Consider the following 25,086-nt stretch of genomic DNA (forward strand, 5'->3'; position numbering starts at 1 on the left):
GAGTGTGGGGGAGAAAGGAGGAGTTGCTCACTGCCCTCCAGGTGCAGATTCCACGTCCTTTTCTCAATGAGGAGCTGTGCCGAGTCCAGCCTGGCGCTGCCAGGACAAGTATTTCTACTCCTAGCACGGGTCTCCATTGGCCGTAACCGTCAAGCCAGCTCACCAGAGAGAGGTGACAGTGGAGTGTATGATTGTGCTCGGTTGTGCCAGTGGCTGCGACTGGCAGGCGGCCACGCGTGCGCGTGGGCACGCGCGGCGAGGACCCACGTGGGTCACCCAAACAAAGGCGGCAGCGCGTGATCGAGCTCGCGCGCGCGCGAACCCGGCTGGGAGGGCGGGGAGGAGAGGGGGCGGAGCGGGGCGGCGGCTGCGCAGGCCCGGTCGGTCGGGGGCGCGCAGACTCCGCGCAGCAGGACGTGAGCGCGCGACGCGGCGCCGCCTCCGCGCTCGTGGCCGGCACCCGCGGGGCCGCGTAGTCCCCGCTCCCCGGCGCCGCTGGGCTCCCGGGAGGGCGGCAGGTGCAGCGCGGCCGGGTGGCCGGCCAGGGGGGCGCCGCGGCGGCGGGTGGATGAGAGTTGGCCCCGATCACCCCGCAGGGTAAGCGGCGCGCACGCGGACTCCCACACGGACCTGGGCGACGCTCGCCACGCTCTGTCCCGGCCGCCGGGCCGCGACCCAGTGTGCTGTGCCTCTCTCACTCGGTGGCCCACAGCGGCGACCCTCCCTTCGGGGAGCAGCGCGGGCGCGCCGCACACACACGCTCCCGGGGCGCGCGTCACGGCCGCCCCTCACGCGTACCACGGGCGCTGTGCGGGTCAGGGTCTTGGTGGGCGAGAGGCAGACGTCAATGGGACTCAGGGCCCAAACTATGATGTGGGGGAGTCATTAGATGGGTCACCATGCCTAGGCCGCTAGCGGGGGGGTTCAGGGTGAGGGCGCAGTAAATGTCGTCCTACTGACCCACTCTTGGGGGTGGGGGAGGACTGGAAAGGAGGAGGGCTGTCCAGGCCGGTGTGGCCCAAGAGATGACCCGGGGGAAAGTTGTGGGCGCTTGCTCCCTTTCCACACCCTGCTTTCTGTGCGTCTTTTCCTTTCATTTGGATTCTATGGGATTCTGGGCACAGTTGGTACCTGGGCTGGAGCTTAGGCCTATGTTTATACAACCGTTAAGGTGGGGGTGCTGTGTGTCAGTCCCTAGCCTAAGACCTCATCTGTCCAGAGCGGACCAGCACCTCTGAAGGGTGGAGAGGGGCTAGTCTGGATGCTGGTTCCCTGCCCCTGCCTGTCTGTGGCCAGGGTAAGGAGCAGGCTTCTAGGGCCAGAGGCAGAACCTTGAAACTTCCCCATTTCCAGAGGTAAGAGAGATACAGTTTGGGGAGACCTTGTTCAGAGTGGGTTCCCTTCCTGTCTTGCCTTGTGTAGATTAGGGACAAAATTAAAGGTGCTGAGTCTTAACACCCCTCCCCTCAACCCCTAATCTCACAGAAGCCCAGCCAGGCAGAAGAGCTTACTTTAGGGTCAGGCCCAAGACTCTGTAGGGTTTGAAATAAAGGACAGTTGGAAGTCAGTTTTTCTTGGGTACCTGTTCCGAGACATTGGGCAAGGCAATGAGTATCTCCTGCCTCAGTTTCCTTATCATTGAGTGACGAAAGAAGATAAGAGTTAATGATACAGTATAGCTTCCTTGCTGGCCAGACACACCCTAGGTGAGGAGTCAGGCGAAGCCATCCACCCTTTGCCTCTCTGGTGGCCTTGGTGGCTCTGCGGAGATCTGAAGACTCTTCTCTCATTCTGTCCAACCTGTTCCTAGGCCCCTTTGGGGACACACAGCTTGGTCCAGTGAGAGTGTTTTATTTAAGTATCCCTGTCCCATGCTAGGATGAAGCCACAATCCACAGATGCTCTCTGAGACACCCCAACTGGGGGGGGGGTGTCGGTCAATATGCCTGCTCCTCCCTCCTCCCCAAGCTGCTTCTGGACCTTGGAGCCCCCTGCTTTTGCTGTGATCCTGACTACTGAATGCCCAGGGGATATGGGCTAGGTACTGATGCCTAGGAGGCTGGATGCCCAGGATCGAATTCTCTGTGGATCATCATGTCCCTGCTTTCTTGCTTTTCCTTGGCCATCCTGGCTGATGGTGGGGAACACGGCTGTCCCCATTGGTCCCAGAGGTGTCTGTCTGAGTCTATGCTAGGACTTATTTCCTATAAACTGCCCGGGACAGTCTCAGAGTTGAGGTCTGTTTCTATACAGCCTTGGCATCTGTTTATCCTGTGCCTCCTACCCAGGTAGGCAGAGGGGTTTTTGCAGAGGTGTCTTCCTTAAGGAAGAACCAGTAGTCTGTCTCTCTCCAAACCTCCTGGCACCCTCTGTTAGCCTGGCTCACCCGGAGTGGCGCCAGCGGACAGCACGGTTGTCAGTGCCAACAGTCATGGCTTCCGCTGTCCTCGCTGGGCTTCACCTTCTTCACCACCTAGAAAGAGGAGAGTTGGACCTGTTTCCTGAATCAACATTTCTGCCTCACAATAGAGAACGCTCTGCACAATGGAAACAGTGTCACTGGAGGCTCTGAGACGCTCTTGGCTGCGCTCTGATGGCCCCAGCATAGGAAGTTACAGCTGTTTAGAAATAGCAGCTACAATCGTGCCACATCTGGATGGAATTCATGTCTGGAGAACCAAAGGCTCAGTGTTCTGCTGTGGGATCCTTGTTGGCTAATGTGCTTCCTGGTGTCCCTTCTCTGGGGACACATGGGAGCCCTATCCAGTGTCCTATGCTCTAGTAGGGCTTCTCTCTAGAAGTTCAATCTACTGAGCCTTTACCGAATTGGGGTGCTCATGATGGGGTGAAGATCGTGTCTGGGGACCATCCACTTTGGGGAGCTGGGCAGGTAGGTTCTCCTCCTGAGGAGCCCTGGCCTCCGTACTCTGGTGTGTGACTTTCTTGGTATATCTTAATGGCAACACTTAGTGTGTGTGGTGGCAAGGGCCTGTTAGTGGGAGATGCTGTGACTGGCTGGTGTGGTTGGGCCACCTTTTCTGAGTTTCTGCATTCTTCCCTGCTGGGTAGATGGCAAGGGTGTGGCGGGCCCTCTAGCAGTGTGGGGCAAGGCTGCTGCCTGCTCGTGTAGGTGGCTGTTGGCACAGCTGCTGACCACTCTGCAGTGTGTCAGAGTGGAGAGACATCAGTCCTGAATCTAGAGATAAGATGGGAGCCATGCAAAGCGAGTCACAGGTGAATGTAGATTCTTGTGAGGCAGATCCTCTTTCCCAGGTGGCCATTTCCTGGGAGGCCTCCGTCCACCCCCAGGCCAGTTTGACCATAAACAGGCACTGGAAGGTTTGGAATGTGATCTCTGTGAGCCGATTGGGGATTTTTTTTTTTTTTTTTTTTTTTTTTTTTTTTTTTTTGGTGCCATCCATAGTGGCTTTGGGGCTGCTTTCTCCTTGGCTTTCCCCTGGTGGCTTCCTGCTTTTCTTCATTCTGGATAGAACTAGAAAATGATGCTTAGAAAGGGGGTGAAAATCCTTAGCCAGATGTGGGCAGCTTTAGGGAAGAGGCCTATCCCAGTCTAGGTGTGCGGGCCCAGGGCAACTGTACCAGCCTGTGGCTGATGGAGAAATGTCCTCTAAAGAAAAAAAAAAAAGCCTGGCTGTGACAGACTGGGGATTTTCTAATTGTAGAAAACGTCGATCTTTTCTCCTGGGGTGTCTGTGTGTGGCCGGTACAGAAGGCCTGGGAGGGGACTTTCAGCTATAAGTCACCACTAATAACATTTGACATCTAAAGGCCATTGTTAAGACTATTTGGTGTTTGAATTATAACCAGGGTTGTGATTATACTTAAGCCTGTGATTAAAGTCCCCTGTGGTTAGACAGAAAGACAGGATGTATTGGCCTATCAAAAAAAAAAAAAAAAGAGTAGTACGAGAAATCAGTCTACACACTACACACTGTGTCGACTGCCTTTCAGGAATCCTCTCACCCCACACCATTTTACGATGATCACCAGGTAAGGAAACTGAGGCACAGAGAGGGCCACAGCTTGTTCAAGTGCTTGTTAGTTTCGAAGCAGAGCTAGGATTTGAATTTGTGGCCACAGCAGCTCTAGGGCCCTCTTGTAACCCTTCTGCAAAGCTGAATTGAAAGAACCATCCGGTTCTAAAGGGCGCGGCAGTATCTCTCAGAGGGCCTGGCAGCATTCTTCTGAGATGTTCTTGTTTGTGGTTTGTTTTTGTGACTAGCGAAGGCAGGTTCTGTGGTGGGCTCCATATTAGAGGTAAGGGAACCTCTAATAACTGAGAAGTTTGGGGGTTTCTCCAAGATACAAGACTTTGTGTCTCCTTTTCTCTTTGTCTCTCCTCCCATGGAGAGGGTGTGTGTTTCCCAAAGACAGGGTCTCTCCACACCTGGTTAGCGCCATGTCCCTTGTGTCTGGCAGCCTCTAGTGAGGCCTTGTGGCACGCAGTGGGCATCGTGCTTTGCCTTCTTTGGGCCATTTGGCAGTTCATACTGTACAGACCCTTGCTTTAGGGTTGAGCTGGGCTGTGTGACCAGGAGGGGCCAGGCTCTCTGACAGCTGCCAACAGGGAGGGAGGGGGCGAGCCTAGGAGAGAGATTTTTTCTTTTCAGCATCTTTGTGGAGGGATAATTCATATGCCACACTACCCACCCCTTACAGAGATAATGTACTGCTTTCAAAGCCATTCATAGTCTTGTCACTCGTCACCATAAACCTTAGAGGATGTTTCCAGACCCAGGCAAGGATCGGGTAGCTGTCACCTCACTGCCTCTTTCCCCAGCTGAGGCCATCACCATCTATCTGTGGATTTGACATTTCTGGATACTTAGTGTACCTGCAGTCACACTGTGTCTGGCCTTTGTGTTAGCTGTCCTTGTTCATTGTGGATGTGTCCTGGTGGCAACTGTGCCTGGTGTCCCTTTCCTGGGGCCCTGCTCCACCTCCTATGCCAACACTCTGTTGCACTGTTAACATTTGAAGCTGGTGTGGTTCGCTTGTTACTGTTTGTGGACTAGTACTCCTACGTTAAAAAAAAAGTTGTAGATTGCATTTACTTATGTTTGTAGTTGTGAATATGAAACGCCACAGCATGCCTGTGGGGACCAGAGGACAATTTTGGGGAGTGAGTTCTCTCCTACCATGGGGTTCTCTGTCCCTAGGGGTGAAACTCAGGTCATCAGATTAGGTGGCGATCTTGCTGTTTCCATCTGTGGTTATCAATGAAGTTCTCTGCTTCACGGGTTACCTTCATTTTTACCTCATGTCCTTGTTTCTGTCCCAGGACCCCATCTAGAGCCGTCATATGTCTGGTTGCCAATTTTTCTTAGGCACCTCTTGTTCGTGACCCTTGTTGGTTGACTCCCTGAGGAGTGTGGTGGCCCGTAGGACCCTGTGTTGGAGCCTGCATATCACTTGGGAATCCACTCCTGAAATTTAGATGGTTTTGTCATGATGAGTCTGGGGTGGTGGGTTTGGGAAGGGCTGCGACATTCTTTTTATTTTATTTTATTTTTTGTTTTTCGAGACAAGGTTTCACTGTATAGCCCTAGCTGTCCTGGAACTCACTCTGTAGACCAGGCTGACCTCGAACTCAGAAATCTGCCTGTCTCTGCCTCCCAAATGCTGGGATTAAAGGCGTGTGCCACCACTGCCTGGTGGGCTGCAACATTCTTGATGTCTGGATTCTATCTTTCAGTGTGACTCCAATATTCCCTATCTGTCAAGGATCCTCTCTAAGGCCCTCCCTATGCTTCTCTTTAGAGGGAATTCATAGTGTATTCTACAACTGAGGCAAGGAAAGGGGGTTCTGTGCTACCCCTCTAAAGGCCAAGAACCTGAGTTATTTGAATTCCGTGTGGATAGGGGAATTGTCTCTTCTTCACTTAGCCACTTATTAATCATTGATTTCTATTCGTGTTGATTCATATTTTACACTTTGTTGTGCCATTCCACTTGGCTTCTTTCCTTACTCTGTTCTTTTGTTATTACCCCAGGGTCCCATAGATAGCATATCCCTACGAGAACCTAAGTTCCTCGCTGCTGTTTGGCCCATAGTATGTTCTAGCTTCAGCCCTAGAGTCTGCCCATTCTATATGCAGCATCAGAAATCCAGATCTAGTGCTGTTTGCTTCTGGAATTTGGTTGCTTCTAGACCCCCTCAAATGGAGGAAGAGGAAGTACATGTGTGAACTCTGACCTCTACTCCGCACCTGCATCTCTCTGTTCATGAGCACATACACCCACACATGGAGATCTGTGTCTATAACAAGGGAACTGTGTTCACAGATGGCTAGCTCTAGTCTGGTCACCCGTGAATGGTTCTGGTCTCTTCTTGTAGATCAATACTATTCCATCTTAGCAGTATGGAGCTAGGATCTGTCTCCCTTAGCTACTCACGCATTTAACCCTTCAATGTCAGTGCTCACAAATCGAGACCAGAACTGTTATCTTGCAGTGCACAGGGAGAGTCTGCCAGCCCAGAGCCTTACCAGCCCAAGCAGTGGGTATGCAGAGTGTAGGGAGGGGTAACCACCTCCCCAGAGATGCTTCTGGGATGGCTTCTGTGATAGAGAGAGAAACAAGGGGAAGTTGTGGATGGGGGGACTTCTCTGCTGTGCTCAACAGCCTGGCTGTGGGATGGGCACAGACTGGGATATCCCTTTGAAACTTGAGAGTGGGACTGACTTTTGAAGGAATCCTCATAATCTGGCCTCCTCAAGAAGGGAGGAGAAAGGCTGTGGTTGCCTGGCAGCTTTGGAGTTCAGAGATCTTTGACTTTGATCCTGGCTGGGTCTGTCTCCTGTCTGCCTCTGAACTTGCCACATCAGCGGGGAGGAGTCTTTGAATGGGTCTCTGAGCACGGAATGTTCACACTGCTGCCTTTCTGGAAAGTGCCACGCATGTGCTGTTGCCGCCCATGGCGGGAAAGGGGGATAAATTAGACACTCCTTTGTGGACTTGGGCTTGGCTTGTTTCCACTTCTATATGGTGGGCTTGATGGTAGCCATTGCCCTGTCCCAGCAGCTGGTGCCTGTGGCAGGGTAGGGGGATCTGTATGCACAGCACTTGTTTAGACAGGAGTTGTGTAGGCTGGAGGTGCGCTGTATGCAGGCTGAATGGATGGGTAGATGTCAGTAGACAGATCCCAGGGCTGAGAGCAGGTAGAGGGGACACTGATATTTCAGAAGAATGCAGCTCAGGAGACACCTGGACAGCACCTCTATTTCATGTTGCTGTCTGCTTGAGCTGAAGAGAGATAGGATACCAGACGACTCTCGGGCTCAATGAGGCTGTTTCGTGGTTGGGATTCTATTTTCTGTGTGATGTAGGCTGAGCTCTGTGTACCCTGGGATAGATGCCGCCCAAATCCCTGACAGGCTTGGAAGTAGATAGAGGGGATGGGGGTGTGATCTGTGCTGTCTATACTCACAGGGAGGGGCATGCATATTGCTGTCTATATGTGGTGACTGCTGTTTTCTCTCTCTCTCTCTCTCTCTCTCTCTCTATATATATATATATATATATATATATATATATATATATATATCTTTAGAACTTAGAAGCATTTTTTTCCTGCCCACTGTTGAATACTGATATGGGGGAGAGCCTCTGGCTATAGTTTAAGAAGCCCTGGCTCGAAAGATCTCAGCTTCATCTGCATACCCAGCCTTGTCTCTGAACATGTTTATCAGGGATCTGCTCCATGCTTGACACTAGACCATGCCGAGTGTCATCACTGTCCCCCGGGGGCCCGTGGTGGAAGGGAGGCTAGAACGCCTGTCTGCTCCCTGAGAAGGCAACCCTGGGAAGCATGGCTGTGACAGTGAAGGTCAGTGGTCCTTCATGGTCCCCTAGTTGTCCTACCCTGCAACCCAGGCAGGTTGCTGAGGCCTGTAGCTTAGAGGACACCTGGGCGGAGCCCTGTGATGTCAGGAAGACATATTACGGATGGCCCATTGAGTGAGCAGTTTGGCATTTAAAACTCTGAAGCTCAGGGTGGAGAGATGTCTCAGAACAGTAGTCGCCATTCTAGCAGAGGACTGGGGTTCAGTTCCCAGCACCCACGCGGTAGCTCACAAGGGTCTAACTCCGGTTCCAGTGGTTCTGATGTTCTCTTTTAGCCTCTGTGGGTGCCAGGCATGAACATGGTACACACACATGCTTGCAGGCAAAACACTCATACACATAAAATAAAAATAAATAAATCCTTTTTTAAAAAAAGAAACCAAGTTCTTGAAAAAAATAAAGACGACAGAGCATGTGACATGACTAAGAGGCTGAGATAGGAAGGCAGTTCAAAACCAGCCTGGGCTACGCCACAAATGTACCTCAGTGCTGTGGCAGTCGTCTAGCATATATGAGGATCTGGGGTTCAATACTCGGTATAGACTATCAATCAATCAATCAATCAATCAGTCAGTCAGTCAGTCAATCCACAAAACTTCTATGTCGCAGAACCCATTCTGTCTTCAGAAGCCTGTAATAGCCAGCTAGCTGCCCAAGGACTGGCTGGGAAGGCCACATGTTGGTAGTGGTTCTATGCTCTGTCTCCTCTACAGATTTCTAACAGGATGGGATCTTCTTTCTCTCAGAGGAGTTTTCAGTCAAGTAGAGGACCCTTCTGGGTTCTCATAAGCTTGGGAGGGGACCCTGAGCTAGAGGAGATGATGTTTTTCTGTCCCTAGCCACTGCTAGGCATCGAGGGAAGGAGGCGTATGAGTCACTTCACAAGTCTGAGAACTGGAACCTGAGGTTTGAGTGTGTGTGGGCAGGGATGGAAGGCTGGCTGGAAGCCCAGCTGTCCAGAGCGATACCCCTCAACATAGGAGAAAGCTAAGCAGTCTGTGCGCTAGGGAGCCTCAGAATATGCCTACCTGGGGTCCCATGCTAGCTTCAGAGGCTGGTTTCTGTAGCCCACCCCTTCCCCACCCAGTTTACCCGTGGAGACTGGTCAGGGGTCTGATAGAAGAAGATGGAGGTCATGTGTCATTTCCCAAGGCAGTGCCAGAGAGGTGGCTAGGGATGAGGGGGTGGGGTAGAGTGGGTGGGGGGAGGGGACAAGGGTTGTGATGCAGGTCAGAGGTGGTAGGGCCTGGAAGAATGTGGAACAGGCATGCTTACTAGATCCTGGATCAAGAAGGAAGGTGACATTTTGTTCAACAGCTTGCTGAGGAGTGCAGGGGTGTGTGAATCACTTCAGAAGGCATTTCCGTCAGAAGGTTTAAAAACAGTGAGAACGAGGGAGGGGTGGTGTGGAAGGAGAGGGGGAGCGGGAGGAGTGGAAGGGTGGGACTCTGGTGCTGGAGGTAGAGTTCAGAGGAGTGACATCTGTGAACACCGGTTGTTGGTCTTTGGGACCACTGCCCCGGTGGGAGCGACCCACGTGCGACTTTACCACACATTTCGTTGTCTTTGTAGAGAGGAAATGAGACATGAGTCAGCCTCCCGCAGCACCAGGGTGGAGCCCCAGGAGGATGGCCTGGATGGCCTCCTACACACACACACACACACACACACACACACACACACACAAACCATCCGCCCTGACTGAGAGCCCTACTCCCCTCACTGTATTCGAGTCAAGTGACAAAGGGACAAGGGCTTGGTCAGGAGAGGCACTGAGGGCAAAGAAGGGGCTAATGGTGGTATCTAGTGATGTGGGTTAGGGAGGTTGGGCTCCCGCCATGTTGGGCTTGATCTGGGATACCTGAGCACTGTTCTCTGAGCTGAACACCAGGAATTGTGACCCCAAGAGTGGATACCTTGGAGAGTCCCTGGGAGGGACAGGCCCTGTGATCCAGGTGATACTAGCTCTACCTACAGAGGACAGTGAATGCCACCAGTTGGGTGCCAGGGCGCTCGTGTAGCTGTTAAATATCAGGGTTGAAGAGGCCCCCAGGCCAGCTCCCTGAGAGGAAGGCCGGCATTCCAGCTCCTTGAGACCAGCAATACCGTGTCGATGAGGGGCAGGCTGGCTGGCTCCCAAGACAGGCATGGGTGGATGTTCTGTTTACGTTGATATATGTAGGGTGGGGCGGGGTGGGCTGCTTATAGGAGGAAAAAGGGAACTGGGCCCTGGCCAGCTACCATCTGGGCTTTTAAAAGCCCATCTGATCTATGGCAACAAAGTGCTGTACTTCAGAATTGCCCATTTATATAGATGAGCCTGGGAGTTGGGGTCCTCAAAGCTTCGAGTTGCCCGTCTAGGGATCCTTCCTGTAGCCCTACATCCCTGTCACTGGGCTAGGCCTTGGTGGTCCCACAAGGTGTGGGGAAAGTATTAGATTGGATGAGTCTGGGTGGCGACTCTTTTCTCTAACTGGGCTGGTGCCAAAGCCCTCAGTCCTTGGTCGTGCCATGGGGCACTCATAATGGTGGGGCCTGGAGCAAGTGTCTGAGCCTCTCTGCGTGTCTCTCCTTTCTCCTCCAGAGTGAGGTCAGTGACTGCAGAATGCTTGTCGGTTCTGGGACGTCACGTGGAAAGTGCCCACCCAAGCAGTGTCAGCCATTGCTGAGTAAAGTCTGGGTCTGTAGGCTGGGAGTCCGTAGCCATCCAGGGCAGCTGCTGGGTGGAGCAAGATGGCTGCTCCAGCACTCTCGCGTGGAGGAGACCTTTTCCAGAGTGAGAGACCTTCTTTGAATATACTGGTTTCTTTAACCCCCCCACCCCCTCTTTAAACGAAGAGAGTCCTGGAAGCTATGGGAGTCCTGGATGCTGAGGAGCATGGATAGCAGCAAAATCTCTGCCCCAGGTGGTCCAAGGGCAGATGGCAGACAGGGGCTGGGTTAACTGGGCCCAGGAAGAGATGCCTGAGGCTGCCCGAGGCAGAGAGTGGATGGGCAGGCCAGAGGGTGCAGGGAGGAGGCTTCCATCCCTTTACAGTAGCCCCAGAAGGGGGCCACGTGATCTCCACATTGCAGATGAGGAAGCAGGCATCCCAGAGGTCCCACCTTGTCTTTTGGGGGAAGGGGGGTGGGGGGTCCACGCTCTCCACATCCTGCTCCCCACTGTGGTCTATGTATTTCCAAAGATCAGTGCTGGTTTTCACTCTTGTTCTTGGGCATGGGCCTTGAGGGGTAATCCTCAAGTCTTTTTGTTGACCTCTCCTCAGGCTTCTAGGTGACCCCCTATCCTGTGTACCCCTGAAGGTTCCCTCGTGTCTGTCTGAACCTCTTTCACCTCCCCTCCCCTGGAAACCTCCTTGCAGCAGACTGTGTTTATGTGGTAGTCAGACTCTCACGTAATCCCCCAGTCCTTCCTAGGACCCTCGAAACCTTTGCCTACATGTGTCATGGCGTGTTCATTGGTATGAGGCCCCACCTTGTAATGTATTCAGTGCTGCAGAGTAGGTTCAAGAGAGGTCAGGTGCCTTCCTGGCTAGATAGCCAGAAAGCTGTGAGGCCGGTGGCTCCAAAGCTAGTGTGTGTCTCCACTGCTGACCTGAGTGACTGAGCCAGAGGCTGGTGCAGACCCAAGGCTGTCATAGATCTTAATTTGGAGGAGAGGAGAGATCTTGAGAGAGAGATACTCAGCTGCCAGTTCTAGATGCCACCACAGACATGACCTGGGGTTGAAAGTCAAGTTGATTTAAACCTAAATTTACCAGAACTTCTCAACAGATGTGGACTGTTGTGAGTTGTGTCCCAAGGGAAGGCCATTTCCACCCCCTCACAATGAGCTAGGCACAGGCAGAGGTGCCAAGTGACGATGATGGGCTTCAGCGCTAGCTCTGAGCCTGAGGGCTGGCCAGTCTGCCATCCCTTCTTCCCGTTGCAGCAGGCTCTACAAAGGCAGGTGCCTCCTCCCCTCTGTCCCCAGCAATTGGCTGAGGGCCTGGGACAGGCATTGAGGACACTGTAATGTCTGAGGAGGGCCCATTGGTGCCAGTTGCCTGAGTACAAATCCTGTCCCCACGGCCTGGCTCAGTAGGCCACCAGGGCTTGTCTTGGCTGTGCAACAGGTATGGTTCAGTCTCTGCAGGATCCTGTTGCCAGGGGAGGGAGGCCAACTTCCCCTGTCATCCCCCTCCCCGACCACTAGCTTAATTGACAAATAAGTATTGTTCCTTTGAGATAGGCGAGGGTGTTGGGTTTTTTTTTTTTTTTTTTTTTTTTGTAATTGAGTATTTAATGGTAGGATTGAAAATAGTCCAGGGTGTTGCTGCAGTGATTCAGAATGCTCAGCGGTTGTGTTGGGGCCTTGCTCATTCATTGTGGGATTGGCTAACTGCATAGGCCTGGGGGTGGGGGGGGTGGGGGGAGGGGAGTGGGAGGGGAGATGTTGCTGGGGGCTGGCACAGCTCCCTATACTCGGCTAGGCAGGCTTCCCACCACAAGGGGCTTAGGGCCCCCTAGTTGCCATGAAGGGGAGTTAGCTCTGTACTTGGTTTTCACTTCCAGGCTATTGCCAGCCTGAAAGAGGGGCCGCAGCTTCCTGCCGCCCGCCTTGCCTCTTCTTCCTGATAGAGGAGTTAGTTCTGCTGTTTTGAGTGTGAAGGATTTTAGCAGTAAATTGAACTCGTTATGGCCTCGCTACCAAGTATCTCAGAATCACACGGATATTTCGTCCTAAATTCCGTGTAATTAGAAGATAGAAACTCCGCTCGGCCATTATTTTGGTTCACCAACGTAACCTAAATTAGAGCTATCTCTGCATGTGTCTTCAGAAAAGGAAAGCTTTTGAATAACAGCACGAAAGGAATTGATTTTTATCTGCTGGGCTCCCAGATGCGGGAGAGCAGAGCAGTGGCTCAAGTACCCCAGAGGCGGGCGCCTCTCTTCCATTTGTTGGTGTTTTCTCCTTACCAGTAAGAGAAAGGAACTGTCATGTTATGATCCCCGACTTCAGGGACCCCAGGCCTTCAGGGACTGGGTCCTCACTGGTGGGGTTTTTTGTCCCCAGGCCTTGGGTGAGAACATCTCCCTGCCTGGAATGCTCTCACAGCAGGCAGTCTCCTGTTTCCACAGGGTGTTGAGAGTGAGGTAATTGGAATGTGTTGCTCTTTCTGCTGTTTTTCAGTTGCCTCATGCCTGTGGGTCTGTGCCCATGTGAGAGCAGGTGGCGACCCCCTCCCTGCCCTCTGAGGAGTGCACTTAGGGCATATAAGGTGAATCCTGTTGCCTTTAAGAAAGAGATTTGGGCTGGATATGATGGCACATGCCTTTAATCCCAGCACTCAGGAGGCAGAAGCAGGTGGATATCTGTGAGTTCAAGGCCAGTCTGGTCTACAGAGTAAGTTCCAGAACATCTAAGGCTTTATCACAGAGAAACCCTGTCTCAAACAAAAACAAAAACAAACAAAAAAAAAGAAGGAAGGAAGAGAGAAGAAAGAAAGAAAGAAAGAAAGAAAGAAAGAAAGAAAGAAAGAAAGAAAGAAAGAAAGAAAGAAAGAAAAGAAGGAAGGAAGGAAGGAAGGAAGGAAGAAAGGAAGGAAGGAAGGAAGGAAAGAAGAAAGGAAGGAAGGGGCTGGAGAGATGGCTCAGCGGTTAAGAGCACTGATTGCTCTTCTGAAGGTCCTGAGTTCAAATCCCAGCAACCACATGGTGGCTCACAACCATCTGTAATGAGATCTGACACCCTCTTCTGGTGCATCTGAAGACAGCTACAATGTACTTAGATATAACAATAAATAAATTTAAAAAAAAAAAAAGCCGGGCGGTGGTGGCGCATGCCTGTAATCCCAGTACTCTGGGAGGCAGAGGCAGGAGGATTTCTGAGTTCGAAGCCAGCCTGGTCTACAGAGTGAGTTCCAGGACAGCCAGGGCTATACAGAGAAACCCTGTCTCGAAAAAACCAAATCCAAACAAACAAACAAAAACAAATAAAAAAAGAAAGAGATAGATGGATGGATGGATGGATAGATGGAGGGATAGGTAGGTAGATAGGTAGGTAGGTAGACAGACAGACAGACAGACAGACAGAGTTGGGCCTGGGAAGATGGCCCAGTGGGTAGAGTAAGGTACTTGCTGTACAAGTGTGAGGATGGAGTTTGGACCTTAGAGGGAATGGAGCTCACCTGTAATTCCAGTGTGCAGGAGGCAGAAACAGGACTTCAAGCATACTGGATGACCAGACTAGCCAAGCTGGTGAGCTCTGGGTTCAGTTGAGAGACCCTACCGACACATATAAGGCAGAGATTGATCGAAGACACCTAGAGTCAAACTCTGGCCTCCATATGCACCGTCCCTACCACAGCTTGCCTGGACAGCCCGGCGCCTGCCTGGCATGCCTTTCCTCCTCCCGGCTGCTCCACTGTCTGGAGGGAGGCAAAGGTGGCCTCATCAGACAGGGCTGGCTGAGTTAGGGAAGAGAAGCATCTTTTAGGCCAGGACAGGTGCAGAAGCCTGCAGGTAGAGGAGCCAGACCTGTACAGTCATACTTGGAGTGGATAGCCTGGGGCATAAGGGCACCGGTGAGGGGTCAGAAGGAGGCTTCCAGGTCTCTTGGAACTCCAGGCAGAGGATGAGATAGTCTCTGGGTCAGGAGAGACTTTTTGGGTCGCTCTAAGCAGGGCAGGTTTTCATCAGGAGGGAAAACAGAGTTAGACACAGGGCAGTCAGCTCTGATGGGACAGGAGGCTGTGGCTCTTCTGATGACAGAATCCCCTGGGAACTTTTTTCCCTTAGGGGAAAGTTGAGACCCCCAAAATGCGAAGGCATAAGAGAGCCAGCCTGGGAGGGAGTAGGCAGGCTCTCAGGCTCCCCACCTCTGCCATCTTGTAGACCTGTGCTGTTGAGTGGACACCCCAGGGAGTTGGACCTTTTGCTGTGGATCCAGCTCTCAGCTCCATTTTGAGTGTCATTTTCCTGTGCCTGCCTGCTACAGGTGACAGAGCCACGGAGCCGAGACGTAAAAGATGCAGCTGTCTATTTCCCACAGCATCAGGCCCAGAAAAATGTCCTCTTCCCTGTGTTGAAGTGACACAGGCTCACGGGAGAGCCTCTGTATCTGCACCTGGAGCACGCAGTCCAGGCGATTTTCAGTATGTGTGTGTGTGGGGGGAGGGGTGTCCACACACAGAGCAGGTTTTCCACCTAGCTACTTTCCAAAGCAAACATATCTTCCTCCTCTGGCTTTCTGCTCTGTGATTCTCCCTTTAAAGCCACATGACACAGGGACACCCCCTCATGTGGGACAGCCATTATCTTCAGACAGTAGCTGGGACCACTTGCAATGTACCCCTGAGGCGGGGCCCACTGACTGTTGGCATTCCCCGTATAGAGGAGAGTAAGGAGAGCCACTGGACCCTAGTCTGAGGTTCTAGCCACTCTCTCCTATGCTCCCCAGACAGCTCTGTGTATGACTTTACCCTAGTTGCCTGTGGCCTTGGGGTCTGGGAAGGAGCTACAGGATATTGAAGCTGGAAAGTTAACTGTAGGGGGGGTCCCACCTATGCAGCTGTAGAGAAGTCATCAGCTAGGCTGAGAGGTGTTTGGGGGTCACCCATGCTCTGTGAGTGAGTTCAGTAAACACGTTGGTTCATCAAGTTGGACACTGGTGGCATAGTACTTTGGTCTGTCCTTGGTACTATATCTGAGGAGCAGACATTTGTTTGGGTCTTCCCTAAAGAAGTTCATTCAGACCTGGTTTTTATCATCCATGGCTGTCTGTGAACCTGATATTCTGAGCCAGTGACACTGGGTTCCTGAGGGAAGAGAATTATGGATTCTGAGAGGAGGAGAGGCAGGGCTTCTGATTGAGGCAGCTCCATTCTTGAAGGGGATTGGCCATCCTCTGCCAGCCATGGGGGAGCCCCCCTTTTCCTGCCCCCATACCCCTGGCTTCTCCCAGAGCCCCTCCCCAACTGTGAGGGGAATAGCTGGGTCCTGTCAGGAGGCTAAGACAAAGCATTAAGAGAATCACCAAGTCCCTACCACGTGGTACGTGACTACCCTGACATCAAGGTAAAGGGTTGAGAGACACATGGCTCTTTAGGGACCTGTGGGCTCTTCAGTCTGCATTCTGGGTTTTTCAGGTTCCTGGTTTTCAATCGATCATGATTGAAGGTGGATTCATTACCTCACCACCTCACAGCTCATCCGGGGAGTGAAGAAGGTGGATGTTAGGAGTGGGCATGAAACAGATTGGGAAAGGATCTTCACCAACCCTACCTCCGACAGAGGGCTAATATCCAATATATACAAAGAACTCAAGAAGTTAGACTCCAGAGAACCAAATAATCCTATTAAAATGGGGTACAGAGCTAAACAAAGATTTTTCACCTGAAGAACTTCTGATGGCTGAGAAGCACCTTAAGAAGTGCTCAACATCATTAGTCATTAGGGAAATGCAGATCAAAACAACCCTGAGATTTCACCTTACACCAGTCAGAATGGCTAAGGTTAAAAACTCAGGAGACAGCAGGTGTTGGCGAGGATGTGGAGAAAGAGGAACACTCCTCCACTGCTGGTGGGATTGCATGATAGTACAACCACTCTGGAAATCAGTCTGGTGGTTCCTCAGAAAACTGGACATGACACTTCCAGAGGACCCTGCTATACCTCTCCTGGGCATATACCCAGCGGATTCCCCGGCATGCAGTAAGGACACATGCTCCACTATGTTCATAGCAGCCTTATTTATAATAGCCAGAAGCTGGAAAGAACCAGATGTCCCTCAATGGAGGAATGGATACAGAAAATGTGGTATATTTACACAATGGAATACTACTCAGCAATTAAAAACAATGAATTCATGAAATTCTTAGGCAAATGGTTGGAACTGGAAAATATCATCCTAAGTGAGGTAACCCAATCACAAAAGAACACACATGGAATGCAATCACTGATAAGTGGATATTAATTAGCCCAGAAGCTCTGAACTCTCAAGACATAATTAGCATATCAAATGATACCCAAGAAGAGGGAAAGAGAGGGCCCTGGTTCTGAAAAGAGTCATCCAGCATTGTAGGGGAGTACCAGGACAGGGAAATGGGAGGGGGGTGATTGGGAAACGGGCTGGGCGGAGAGAAGAGGGCTTATGAGACCGATGGGGAGGGGGGAACCGGGAAAGGGGAAAGCATTCGGAATGTAAACAAAGAATATAGAAAACAAAAATAAAAAAAAAAATAAAATTAACAACAATTTCTAGACCCCTTAAAAAAAAGGAGTGGGCACAAGCTGGCTGTGGGGTACACCGTGTGTGTGTGTGTGTGTGTGCGCGCGCTCCCTTCATGTTCTAGATTCATTGTCATGGTCCCAGGTTGGCACCTTGAAGGGAAGTCAGGGGCCACTACACTGAAGTTTCTCTCTGTTGTCTCTGCCTGGACTGGTGATGAGGAAGGATATGGTAGCCAGGCCCAGCTCCGTGGCTTCTGTGTGGAGGGACTTGAGCTGTGTTTTGGAAGGCCATGGAATGTAGTTAGCTGGTTAGGTGGCATTTCTGAGTCAGGCTTGCAGGTGTGCATGTGGCACAGTGACAGCTGTCACCTGGTTCAGCCTGTAGTAGGACCATGGACATAGTGTCCTGTGGAGCCTGACGTAGCTCTGTACCCGTGCCCTCTGTCCTCTGTGGGTGGAGGCGGGTACTTCTCTGGCTTCAGGGTATGTGTACCCAGCCCAGCCTTTGGTCTTCCATTTCAGCTAACTGGCAGCCAGGAGTTTTTAAGCCTCTGGAATTGGGAGGCGAGGCCCCACGGAGCATGCTCTCTTTCATCCCGGGACCTTCCCCTCACAGTACCCTGCCACCCCTTTGTAAAGTTCCCTTGCGCAAGGTTGACACGGCTGCTGTCTGTCTGGTGGAAAACCAGGAGCCTCCCTTCTCCACATTTCTCGTGAACCTGCTTGTCCGGCCCAGCCAGGTCTTCACGCCTGCGTTCTTGAGACCTGCCCACCTGTGGGACTTAGGGACAGACCTTTGAGCTCTGGGTCGTTGGCCTGGAGGACTGTGAAGTGGCTGTGCTGCGGGAGCTGTCACCGTCCATGAAGAGGGAAGGCCTCTGCCAGGCGCCAGGTGTGGCCTTGGAGCGGTGGTGTGACTGTGGAAGGAGACATGTCAGGAAGCAAGGCCACGTATCAGTTGGACTTTCACGCTTCAGAGCTTGGATTTTCCCAGAGAGAAATCAGTCTAAGCCCCGAGGCCTGTGGGCCTGAGACAGTGCGGTGAGTTTGGGTGTTTGCTGAGATCTCCTCTGCCTTTCTGCTCTGGAAATCTTTCCAGCTGGTTTTCTTATTTTTCATTAGGCCAAAACAAGTGCACTATTTTTTTTTTTTAATCTGAAGTGAGTTTGTGACAGCTTTACTTGACACGGGCTTTGAAAGGCTGTCATAACTTTTCAAAGCAGAGATTGGTCTGTTCTGGTCAGGTGCATTTATTGATTTTTCAGTTTAGTTTACTAGGGTTTCACTGTGGTGACCCTTTTTTTTTTCTAGTGAGACTTGGGCAAGTCTTTAGATGTTTGGGGTTCTCTTGTTGCTGTGGTAATCAAGCAGAGCCAAGGGATAGGGTTGTTGGAGGGAGGGGACAGCGGGGTGTGTGGAGAGGAAGTAGAGTGTGTGTGTGTGGGGGGGGGGTATTGGTAATGGAGGGAGGTGTCAGCTCGTATCTTGGTTTTTGTTGCCGTGTTCTTTTTTTTTTTTTTAAAGATTTATTTATTATTATATCTAAGTACACTGTAGCTGTGTTCAGACACACCAGAATAGGGAGTCAGATCTCATTACCATGTGGTTGCTGGGATCTGAACTCAGGACCTTTGGAAGAGCAGTCAGTGCTCTTAACCACTGAGCCATCTCTCCAGCCCCTGTTGCTGTGTTCTAATTGTAGAAGGTTCAGAACAAGATCCTTCTTGTGGTGCTAGCCTGGATCTGGGTGCTGCTTTTGTCAGCATTCCTTTGGAACCCTGCAACAGTATATGACTTAGGACTTGCCAGCCGTCGGGTCCTGGCTCATGGATGTTCTGGGTATGGGTTGAGCTATGGGGGTGGGGGGTCAGTTCTCAGCAAGGACCCATTGAAAAGCAGCAGTAGCCCTTGACTGTAGAACAGGGGCTCTTATGGTAATATGGCCTTGGTGCAGCTCTGAGCTCCTGGAGAGCAGGGCACCTGATATGGATACAGGCGCTGAAAGTCAAGTCCACAGCTGTGTGGACTCCGGAGCTCTTGAGGCGATGTCCTTGCCAGCACTGAGGCCTATTTCAGGCTGGGACTGCGGGGAAGGGTGCATGAGGCAGGGGAGGAGTGCATGGAAACCGCTGCGGACGGGCATGGGAAGGTCAGGATGTGGACCTGGCATACACTGAGATGTTGTGATGTCAGCTCAGCATGGTCCAAGACCTTAAGAAAATCCAGAACGTGTAATCCAGGAGACCCTTGGAGAACTGTGCCCCTTGGCGCCCAGGGCAGGTACTTCTCCTGTTAGGCTGCGTGGGTGTGGGCCTGGGTACCCTGGGAGCTGTGCCCTCTGGGATACGGTTGCGGAGCTGGCTTTGGCGTTCCCTTCTGGATAGTCTCGTTGTTAAAGAACTAATATCACCTGGAGTAGGATTACCACCTGACAACCCAAATTAGCCAATGAACTTTGTTCTTCTAAACTAGACTCTGTGCTTTGGGGAAGACGGAGGTGTTCCACCCAAAGGTCCCTTGCAGTGAAGTGGCCCCACCCACCTCTGGGTTATACCATCTTGACTTTGCTGGAGAAGGGCATTGACGGGTGTCTCATAGGCCTTGCTAGGTAGGGACTCAGCATTGCTGAGGGGCCTGGGGGTGGGGTGTCTTCTTGTCAGCAGGTTAGTGAGCCTCCCAGCTGTGGCTGGCCACTGGCGGTGACCTTTCTCTCTGTAGCCTGGACCTTTCCTGGGAAGCTTGCTGCTCATGAAGCAAGTGTCACTAAGCCCTGACAGGAGAGGGGACAGTTTCAAGAGAGACTGTCCCATGGCCACCCCTCACCTTTGTTCATATGTGTGACAGGCATGTGGAAACGGGAGCTGAAGCTGATGTGCACAGAAGACTTGCACTCTGCACTTACCAAAGGAGAGGCCAAGGGACAAAGAGCCAGGCCCAGGGCAGACTTCCACAATTACTTTAAGTTGGGGAACCTTTAATGCCCTCTTCCCTTTGATTCAGACATGAGTTAACAACTCTGACGGAACAGCAATACTAGCGGCAACCCAGAGCACAGGCGTCTTTTCCCACACGATGGGGCCCTATCTCTGCCCAAGTATACATACATTCTGGCCTTCGCCTCAAATTTGCTTAACAATTGGGAGATAACACATACAGGGATTTAGACTTCTTTGTCCCTCTTGTTAAATAACTCTGAACAAACCCATTGTTCTTTACCGATCTCTATTTTCTAATTTTATTGGGGTATAGGGAAACTGAGGCAAGGGATTTATGGACCAAAGCATCCCGTAACAGACAATGGTGGGGGTCTGTGGAGGTGTCCTGCCCTTTAGTCATGAAATCTTCTCCTCAAACTGTTTTGGAAATTGACCGCTTCCTGCCTAGTTACATAAGGCTGGCCATAGCTAGGCCCTCCATAATACACCCCCATAGGCACAGTAACAGTTCCTGAAGTGGCTGCCCAGAGCTCTCACCTGGGGGCTTCGTCCTGAGCCCGTCTAGCACATCCCAGATGGGAAGTATTGGTCTTCACTGAAAGGGAGGATGCTGGGTATGGGGCCTTGGGGAGGTGCACAGCACAGGCAGCAGAGAAAGGTGTGCAAGAGAGCTCAGCGCTGGGGAGCAGATGTATCTGAGCAAGCCCTCAGGTGTCCAGGTGTACGAGCTCACCCAGGCAACCCATCCAGGCGTGTGGGTAGGCCCATGAAGGTTCTCAGGTACCTCAGGACTGCTGTGTGCTGAAGATAAGAGGTTTGTGTGGACTGTGGGAGTCAGGGAGGACTTCCTGGAAGGGAGGCCTTATGTAGGGAGGCAGGAAGAGGCAGCTGTGCATAGCAGGGGTTCTGGGAAGTGTGCGTGTTTAGAGACAGGGCTTGTATGGGGCTGGCTGTCAGATTAACGCCAATCTACTGTTGTGCGTGCCAGTCTACTGTTGTGCGTGGGTGGTGTGACATTGACAATGACCAGAAGTCTGGAGCGAACCCCTGCCTTACTGGGTCTCCACCCTTGCCCTTTGTGTTGGGGAGGGACAAAGCCAGGCTGCGGTTAAGAAGCCAAAGGCTTGGGCTGGAGAGATTGCTCAGTGGGTAAGAGCACTGACTTCTCTTCTGAAGGTCCTGAGTTCAAATCCCAGCAACCACATAGTGGCTCACAACCATCCGAAATGAGATCTGACTCCATCTTATGGAGTGTCTGAAGACAGCTACAGTGTGCTTACATATAATAATATATAATAATAAATAAATCTTAAAAAAAAAAAACAAAGGAGGCAGCAAAGGCAAGGCTCACAAGTACTGGCGTAAGGTCCACAGGGCCATGAGCCTGTGGTGGTGAGGCCTGGAGTCCTGACTGGGAGCAGGGCACTGTCCCATCTTGCTGAAGCTCTCCTTGTTCTGTTTCTTCGTAATGGGGTGGTGGCTTCTACATTTGATCTTAGCTGAAAGGCCGAGAAGCGATGGAGTGGTGACCTCCATCAGGTGGATACATGAGGATAAAGTCGGGTCACTGAGGACCCTGAGATGTCCCAGCTGTGTCTTGCCTTCCCAGCAGCCCTTATGCACAGTGACCTCTGGTCAGGGCAGGGAGGAGCCCTGGACCTGACACGCTCCACCCCCTCAGTTTCCATGCTGCCATCATCTGTTTTTGCCCGAGCCACCTGCTGGCCTCCATGCTAACACCCACCCACCTTTTCCTTGTCTCACCCCTGGTTACCAGCTTCTCCCAGGCTCTGCCTGTCAGTGGGTGTTGTGGACAGTGGCCACTTGCCGAGCCATCCTGGGCTGTGTCCTTCTTGACAGTACATTTATACAAGGAGCCGCCCTCCAGCCTTGACTGTGACCTTCAGGTCCTTTGCTAGGTTAGTGAGGCAGGCTAGAGGTCCTCATGTCCTACTAACTTAGAGAGGACTCAGGGCTGTTTCAGGCTGTGACCAGAAAGGAGATGGGTACCCTAGCTGGCCCTGGGACAGGGGTGATGTTCTGGGTCTCCTCTGACCTTCTCTTTAAAGTGAGACTTTCTTGACCTGGCTCTTCTAGATTATGCCTGGACATAGCTCCCTGTAGACCTGCTTCAGTCCTCCAAGACCTAGTGGCAGGTCAGAGGTCACAGGTGGGCTGTGCACTGGTTGCCTGGTGTCTATCTGGGAGGCCTCAGAGTCTGCCTTCCGCCCTTACCTCCTCCCATTCCTTCCTGCTTGGTCCCCACCCCCACCTTGATCCCCTCACAGCCTTCAGGGGCTGAGGACATTCCAGACTGTGTTTACATGGATTGTGTCTGTGGCTACCTCTTGTCCCAGAAGTTAAAGCAAAAAGACTTTAAAGATATTTATTAACTTACTGAAGATGTCCACGACCGCCCTCATCACTACATGTCAGCTTACACAGCACAAGCTCACTCAGAAAAATTTCGAGGAGAACAGAGAACAGGGGCACCAGCATTGCTGTAGCTCTCCATTGGGTCCGCTGTGACCGGACAGCCTAAGGATGGCCAGGTGTGTTTGGGGAGGTGCTTTGAGCAGAGGTTTGTGGACACCTCAGCCCTGGGGGGTTGACTCCATTTTCTCATACTTGGATTCAGAGATCTGCTCACTGGGTCACTGGGTCTTTTCAGTCTCAGAGGGACTGTCTTCCTGCTGCTCTTCATGGTCTTCTGTGGTTGTCGCACACGAGTGTGTGTGTGTGTGTGTGTGTGTGTGTGCGCGTGCGCGTGCAGACACACACACACACACACACACACACACACACAGCCCAGCACAGCTGCCTGGAAACAGGCTCCTTAGTTCCTCCACTCACCTTGCCTCATTCCCGGGTTCGAATCCTGGTGGGCCCCAGGAGAGCACTAGAGCATCTAGGCCAGATTCCATCGTCTGCCTTGTGATGGTTGTATCTTTTCCTCCCTGAGTCCCATTTCTTCATCTCTTAAGAAAGGAAGGCCTCCGTAATCACCATAGACTGCTCGAGGATTCTCTCAGTATGTGTGATGCCTAGAGACACAGATGAGGAGCCGGGAACCCAGCTGCTGTCCATGGGCTTCACTGAGGCGTGGCCTGGCAAGGGCCAACAGGTCGCTTGTCCTCAATGGAGCAGCTAGGCTGGCTTGACTCATTGAAGGCTGGATGGGTTAATTACACACAGCCAATTCCTGCCACCTCTGCTGCCCCATGCAGTCTGGCTGAGACTCCCAGATGAACCCTGAGCTGCCTGCTGGTTTCGATATCTACAACCCGAGCTCATTTCCTGCGTCTTGACCACTGCCTTCTCCCCTCTGTGAGTCACAGGTCACTTGAAGCCCCATACTGTGCTTGGAATGAGATGATCCTTAATAAGATTGCCCTGCCATGTCCCCATTTCCTCTCTGGTTTGTTTTGGTAAGAGGACACTGGCCACGCTGCCTTCCCTGCATATCCATCAGCTGGCTTTTTACCTCAGTGGAGTGGCTGTCTTGGGCCGTCCTGTCTGTCACCCAGGTTAGGGACACTCTTCTCCCCCGAGACCAGCATGCACAGCTCCAGCAATATCACCCTCTCTTTCTCTGCTCCCCAGCCCCAAAATCAAGTGCACCTAAAATTCATGTCTACAATCCTGGCATTCTGGAGGCTGCTGCAGGAGGATTGCTGCTAGTTTGGAGCTAACCTGGGTACATAGTAAATTGATTAAAATATAGTAATATTTTATTCTAGATGCAGCATAGTAACAAAAGCAGAGGCACATCGTAGATGCACCCAGAACTCCTGATAGGTAGTGTCTTTAATGTTCCTGAGTGGTGACACACTCACACACTTCATCTTTACTGGCTGGCTGGAGCCTCGGGTGAAGTCCTCACAGACTGTAGCACTCCCAGGAACACTGTCTTCCTACCACCTTGCCCTTGGGCTGCCGGAAGACTGCCTTAAGGCCAGATCTGACTGCAACAGCTTTCTGGTTACCTGTGTCGTAGGCTTCAGGTGTACCCAGAGAGCTTTGCAACTTGCTTTTTAATTTTTCTCCTATCCATAGAACTTGAGAGTTTTTTGTTTGGTTTTTGTTATTATTGTTTTGAGACAGAGTTTCTCTGTATAACCGTGACTGTCTTGTAACTCACTCTATAGCCGAGGCTGGCCTCAAACTCAGAGATTCCCATCCCTCTGCCTCCTGAGTGCTGGGATTAGAGGTGTGAGCCACCTGTCACACCTTGAGTTTTAAAGCAGAGGCTATAGGTGAGAGGCGAGGGGTGCTGAGGGGTCAAGGTGTGACCCCTGCTGGCTGGCAGGAATGGTCTCCCTGGTGAGTGCTGGTTTAGAGATAAAATGTTTGGTAGCAGTTGTTCTCTGCTGGCAGTACAGTTGGTACATATTCAAGGTTTGCCCGCTCTGTGTGAGTCTCAGGCCCGGCCTCTGATAAGAGCTGAGGCAAGCTAAGAACCAGAAGTGACTGGAGGGAAGGAACCTGGCTTGGTAGTTCACGGTCTTTTCAGCTGGGAAGCTGTTTAAGGCCAGAGTCAGGTTCACGTAGGGACTCCCTGGACATTTTCTGAACTCCCACTGGACTCGTCACTCATCTGGTGCTAGCTCTTGTGTCCAATTGTATATGAAGAGACATGAACAAACTTCCATCTACCCCAGATAGGGCCGGGACAGTAAACCAAAGATACGATCCACATGAGTCTAGCGTAATGAACCAGGGAATTTATTGGGGTTACTCACAGAAGATTCAAAGGTATCTACATCATTGAAAAGCCCACCCCGGCATGGTGATGACTCAGAAAAAAGCTACCATGCTGGGAGTCCCCTGCGCAGCACAGACAGCTTGACCAGTTGGAAAGTCTCCACTCTTCAGAAGGTGTTGCTTTTCTGGGCCTTGTGAAGCCTTTTAACTTTGGAACTGTGTAAGTAAGTTTGATTAGCTGAGGACCTCCCTCCACCCTGCAGGAGGGAGTGCTTTAAATCCTCCACATACCTGGGGAGTTACTTGCTGTAAAGCTGGCTGCCAAGCCTACAAGCCAGCGGATCCAGTTTTCCCGTTAGTGTGCCCT

General features: G+C 51.7%; 1 protein-coding gene across 2 annotated transcripts in view; it reads left to right on the forward strand.

Moving 5' to 3' along the window:
• Positions 1–394: 394 nt before the first annotated feature.
• Positions 395–25,086, forward strand: part of Gramd4 (GRAM domain containing 4) — an 80,368-nt gene continuing 55,676 nt past the window's right edge. The window contains exon 1 of one of the 2 annotated variants that reach the window (XM_052161415.1): positions 395–597. In XM_052161415.1, coding sequence (XP_052017375.1) covers positions 569–597 — 29 coding nt within the window. In that variant the 5' untranslated portion in view covers positions 395–568. Of the gene's footprint in view, positions 598–3,940; positions 4,012–25,086 lie in introns of those variants that run through there. The other variant, XM_052161416.1, reaches the window with a different exon arrangement.

Source organism: Apodemus sylvaticus, chromosome 17 (assembly GCF_947179515.1).
Source record: "Apodemus sylvaticus chromosome 17, mApoSyl1.1, whole genome shotgun sequence".
NCBI lineage: Eukaryota > Metazoa > Chordata > Mammalia > Rodentia > Muridae > Apodemus > Apodemus sylvaticus.